General features: G+C 35.4%; 1 protein-coding gene across 1 annotated transcript; it reads left to right on the plus strand.

The window, feature by feature from the left end:
* The first annotated feature begins 749 nt into the window (after nt 1–749).
* LOC143529932 (F-box protein PP2-A13-like) lies at nt 750–2563 on the plus strand. The gene is made up of 3 exons (XM_077025611.1): nt 750–1155; nt 1689–1807; nt 2025–2563. The coding sequence occupies exons 1-3, from the start codon at nt 820–822 to the stop codon at nt 2416–2418; spliced, it is 849 nt and encodes a 282-aa protein (XP_076881726.1). The 5' UTR covers nt 750–819; the 3' UTR covers nt 2419–2563.
* Nucleotides 2564–5374: the final 2811 nt, after the last annotated feature.

Below are 5374 nucleotides of genomic sequence, written 5' to 3' on the forward strand. Positions count from 1 at the left end.
GAAATAAGGAATAAAAAGAGGTTTTTCTTTTGAAATATATAAAAAAATAGAAATAAAAAGTTATTTTTAGCTATTCTGAATACGTTAATTTTTATTATTTTAGAACGTTAACTTTCTTTGTTGTGTTTAAGCCACCATATCTCTAATATGGAGTCCATCGTCGCCCCACTCTGATCAAACTATGTTGTTTTAACCGGACTCATGCTGGCTTGTGATTTTTTTCCTTTGACGCTCCCTCGGGAAACCATATCTCATGCTGCCACTTGACAGTCATGCCGCCACTAGAGCAGCACTATCTAGCATAACACATGATGGGACAAAAATCCGGATGGGCTCGGGATTTGAACTGACAAAATCTCAAGACCTAGCTCAAATCATTCATTATCAATATCCACCCAAAGTGACATAAGTGGAGATCGAACTTAGGTCTCTCTTGGAGAACTCAAACCTCCCTATCACTAAGCCACATGTGAGGTATCTGAATATGTTTATTGTCAAATGGTAGCCGACGGTATGGTTTACTAGGAGAACGCCCAAATCAAACTCTAAAGACAACATGAGTTCGGTTAAGAAAAGATGGTCAGACTTGTACATTCAGTAAACCGGTTAACGATGAAAACATTGATAGTGAGTTATTCAAACTATAAAATACTTCAAGTACTAAACTCGTAGTTTCTTCCAATATAAAAAACCTCAATCCGTAAATTAAGGTAATTAAATAAAACCACTTTCTTTAGTTCTTTGTTCCTCTGTTCGACAAATCCGAGATTCCTCCAAATTTCAATCCAATTCCAGAACCCATCAACTGGGTTTCAGTCTATGGGATCTGGGCTATCATCTTTTCTCCTCATGTGCAGCAGCACCACCTCTGTTCCGGCAGCACCGCCGGAATCCAGTCTGGGAGACTTGCCGGAGAGTGTGGTGGGCTCTGTTCTGGTGTACTTGAACCCACAGGAGATCTGTAGACTCGCGTCTCTCAATCGTGCTTTCCGTCGTGCATCCACGGCTGAATTTGTTTGGGAATCGAAGCTGCCAAGTAACTATGGTTTGATAGTGTCGAGAGTGTTTGATGATAAAGGGTTTTGCTCCAAGGTTTGTAAGAAGGAAGTTTATGCGAGGCTGAGTGCACTTAATCCCATTGATGGTGGCACCAAGGTTTGATTATGCTCTTGATTTAGTATTAATTGAATTTCTTTGTTGATTGGTAAGGGTGCAAACGAGATCGGTTCGTTTCAAGCTTTAGAAATAAAGCTCGAGCTTGGCTTGTTGGCTCACCTTGTTTACTATTTATTAATTAGTTTGTATATATTATTTCCCATTAACTTTATATATGACATTAAAATATATATTAAAATAAATTATATAAATGACAAGCTAGTTTAGGCTTAAGTGAAGCTCGGGCTCGTTTAAGCTGGGCCCGATCGAGCTTTTTAACGAGCCGATCTCGAGTAGCACGTCGTTTGCAGTTTGCACCCCTATTGATTTTTAATTAGGGTTGTAAATTGGGTTTTAATTTGTTTCAAATATGCACTCTAAACTGATGATTACTATTTTAAACTGTAATAATGATGACGTGGGTTTCGGTTTGATACTGAATTGAGTTTGGTAGTTATCGGAAGACCGGATGTTGTGATTCTTGTGTTTTTGATGAAGTTTGTTGATAGGATTTTGGAATTTTAATATTGCAGAAAGTTTGGTTGGATAAAGTCACAGGAAAAGCTTGTGTTTTGATATCTTCGAGTGGTTTAGCAATAACCGGAATTGATGATCGGAGATACTGGAATTGGATTTCTACAGAGGAATCAAGGTGAAACTCTAATTCTATATGTATATTTGTGTGTATTTATATGGCATAACATCTACACACGTATAGGTTCACTATAATTTTAGTAAATTTGTATAATATATAGTACAAAGCTTTATGTGGTTCTTATAGTTTCTCAACATATCATTGGTTCTGAAAAGAACGTCTCACTATACATACACATATAATATACATATATGACTTGGTTTTTGTTATGCAGATTCCGTTCAGTGGCTTATCTTCAACAAATTTGGTGGTTTGAAGTCGATGGTGAGGTTGAGTTCCCTTTTCCGTGTGGGACCTACACCCTCTACTTCCGCCTACAACTCGGGAGGTCGGGCAGGCGGTTTGGGCGGCGGGTCTGCAACCCGGACCACATTCATGGCTGGGATATAAAGCCCGTGAAATTCCAGCTTTCAACTTCAGATGGTCAAAAGGCGATTACTCAATGCTATTTGACCAATCTTGGAAAGTGGAATCTTTATCAAGCTGGTGACTTTGTTGTTGAGGATTCAAAGGTACCGATGAAAGTCAAGTTTTCGATGACACAAATCGATTGTACGCATACTAAAGGTGGACTTTGTGTAGATTATGTGCTCATACGACCCAAATAAGATTGAAAATCTTGAGGTTAGAAGCAACTTTTTTAATTTGCGAGTAACCTTTTGTGTTAGTAGAATGCATCATGTATGTATGATATATATATGTAGTGAGGTGAGATTGAGAATGATTAATTAGTGTAATTCATACATTTGCAAAGTTGTTTTTAGTAATGTATAGAACATCTTTGGTCGTTTGTGCGAACTTGGAACTTAGTGTGGACCAGACAGACGAGCAGTGGTTCGCTATAAACTGTGAGAACATGTTATCGGCCAAATGGCAGGACCCGACGAATAGCCTAGCTAATCAATAAGATCATATAAATCACAACTTGTTTTGAGCAAGTGGTCTTCGAGGGAGTTTTAGCCGAATCTTACATCGGCCATGTATGAAAATGATATTAGGTTCGATGTTGTGAGCTTTTGATGGACGAAACGATCAATATTTGTTTTATAATGAGTCAGATAAGGCCTATGTTAGGAGTTTTGAGGTAAATCTTACATTTGTGATGAACAAAAAGATATTAGGTATAAAGGTTTATACGCTAAAGTTACATCTGTGATGAAGAAAAAAATATTAGGTATAAAGTTTTATACGCAAAAGGAACCGTATAGATTGGTATAACTAAGAGAAATCAAGATGTGATCATTTGATGAGATGTTTAAATATAAAAATATAAAACAAGAATATTTGTGTCAAATGACAAAGACAAGTTTTCCACGTACCTTCTAAGTCACTTTATACCAAATGAGCTTCTAGAAGGAGAGCAACTAGCAGAGTCTTACACAGTAAATGGATGAAAATGAATTAACTCATCTATGGTTAAAGTGATGTTATATCTTTAATGGATCTACGTGCAAAATGAAAGAAATTAGTTAAAAGGGAAGTTGGTTGATAGTAGGTCAAGCATATTAGTTAGTTAATGCATAAAACCTCCTTGATCATACTTATAGATTATACTATTTATTGAAAATAGTATAATCTATATGCTAAAAGAGTATATGGTGGCTCATTCTTGGTTTTAAGAGACAAGAAGCATACTGAGGCGACATAGTTTAAAATGTGTATGATTTTTCGCAATTGCCTATTTTTCGGTGTATCAAAGCAAGCGGGTGAGTCTAATGACATTTTGGAAAGTTTTCTGTCATAATCAAACTTAATTCAATATGTACAATACCAAACTGAAACCAAATTTAAATTTGGTTTGGTTTGGTTTCAGGTTCAAACTGAAAAACCTGATTTTTCAAGAGGACATTCAACAATTTGGTTTTCTGGTTCCTCGTGTTGTTGATTTTAGTTTCCTTTAAATTTTTAATGGGTTAACCATATAAATGTTGTTTCCTTGGTTTAACGAATTAGATTTATTAAAATCTAAAAATCAACATAAACGGATAATTAATTTGGTTCGGGTAAAAACTGAACCAATAACTGAATAACAAATTGGTTTGGTTATAATGGGTTTGGTTTCAGTTTAGTTTATATTTAATCAATTTGTAACCGAATAATAATCACTGTTGCATACAAATTTATAGCCATCCTATTCCTTATTAAATAGGGAATATAACTCTAATTCATTTACCACAACCATAAACCTTAAATGGAATTAACAAATAAGAAGTTAACTCATATAGTATACGTTAATGGCCATTTCCGTCACTATGGTTTGCGACTTTTGCCACTTCAGTCCAAAGTTTGAAATTTTGTTAATTATGTCCTCACAACTTTAAACATTGGCCAATTATGTCCCGCCGTCTAACGGCATCCAACTATGTCGTTAGTTTAAGGATATTTTGTCTTTTTATATGAGGGTATATTGGTCATTTTACCCACTATTTAATAAAACACATTTTAATAATTAAAACTTAATATATATATATATATATATATATATATGTATATATAAGGGAAATGTTAAAATAAAAACCCACTCCAGTTGAGAAAACCCTGAAAACCCTATACTAGCCATTGATCTTGATTAATGAATGGTTGAGAATGGAAGTTTTAAAAAAGTCTCATTTTGTAATTAAATAAAACATGAAAACGGTACAAAAGGGCAATCTAGACAATTTACATTTTTTTCTTTATGTCACAATCAAAAACATGCAGATCAAGGGTCTCTCTCTCTCTTCCTCCATCTTTTCATTATTCAAAACCAAGGTTCTCTCTCTCTTCCTCCATCTTTTCATTATTCAAAACCAAGATTCTCTCTTTCTTCCTCAATCTTTCATTCACACACCTCCATCTCCTTCTCCCACACCATACCACTACCTGACCTCGATCCTTTACTCTCGCTCCGCTGGTACGACCACCGGAATCTCTTCGACTGCAATTGCTGCTACGGACTCACCGATCGTGAAAGGATTCACGGCCACCGCCGTTGCCGGATGTCGCAGATCTGGACATTTTCCGGATGTCGCAGATCTGGATAAAACAGATTCACGGCCACAACTTGATCCAGTGATTTTCCTCTACAAAAGGTTCAGATCTCCGGATGTCGCAGATCTGGACAACATTTTTTATTAACAAAGTTCTTAACAAGAATTTATGGATGAAAGCTACTAGGATCTCGTCGTTTTTAGTTTTTTTTTTCTTTTTAAGGTATCATGTTGATAGAGTTCTGATCTGGTCGTTTTAGTATTTTAGTTTTTTAATATATTCTTGGAAATTTTGTTTAGATTTGGATCTTGTTTTACATCTTTAGCAATTTGTTATTTTAGAGAAAAATGTGAGCTTCATTCTTCTTGTTATTGTTGGCCCATAAAAATATTTAATTTTTTTTTGGGTTTTGTTACGATTCTTGAAGAAATCTTGAACTTTGTACTATGTCTTCAACATATTTGTACCGGAAAAAAAGATGGTGGGGTGGGGTGGTCTTCAGAGTTTGTTTCTTTAAACGTATGTTACTATTGTCTAGGAACGTATGTTTTTAACATACGAAAACATATGTTACGCCTGTCTTCTGATTTTTAA

This window comes from Bidens hawaiensis, unplaced genomic scaffold (assembly GCF_021521415.1).
Source record: "Bidens hawaiensis isolate Kalapana, Puna unplaced genomic scaffold, B.hawaiensis_p1.1 tig00000636_1, whole genome shotgun sequence".
In the NCBI taxonomy this organism is placed as follows: Eukaryota; Viridiplantae; Streptophyta; class Magnoliopsida; order Asterales; family Asteraceae; genus Bidens; species Bidens hawaiensis.

What these genes read in the sequence shown, in the direction of transcription:
- LOC143529932 (XM_077025611.1), top strand. Translation starts at nt 820, where the DNA reads ATGGGATCTGGGCTATCATCTTTTCTCCTCATGTGCAGCAGCACCACC. An exon ending in CCATTGATGGTGGCACCAAG is followed by an intron (nt 1,156 to 1,688) that starts GTTTGATTATGC and finishes TTAATATTGCAG; the next exon opens with AAAGTTTGGTTGGATAAAGT. An exon ending in ATTTCTACAGAGGAATCAAG is followed by an intron (nt 1,808 to 2,024) that starts GTGAAACTCTAA and finishes TTTGTTATGCAG; the next exon opens with ATTCCGTTCAGTGGCTTATC.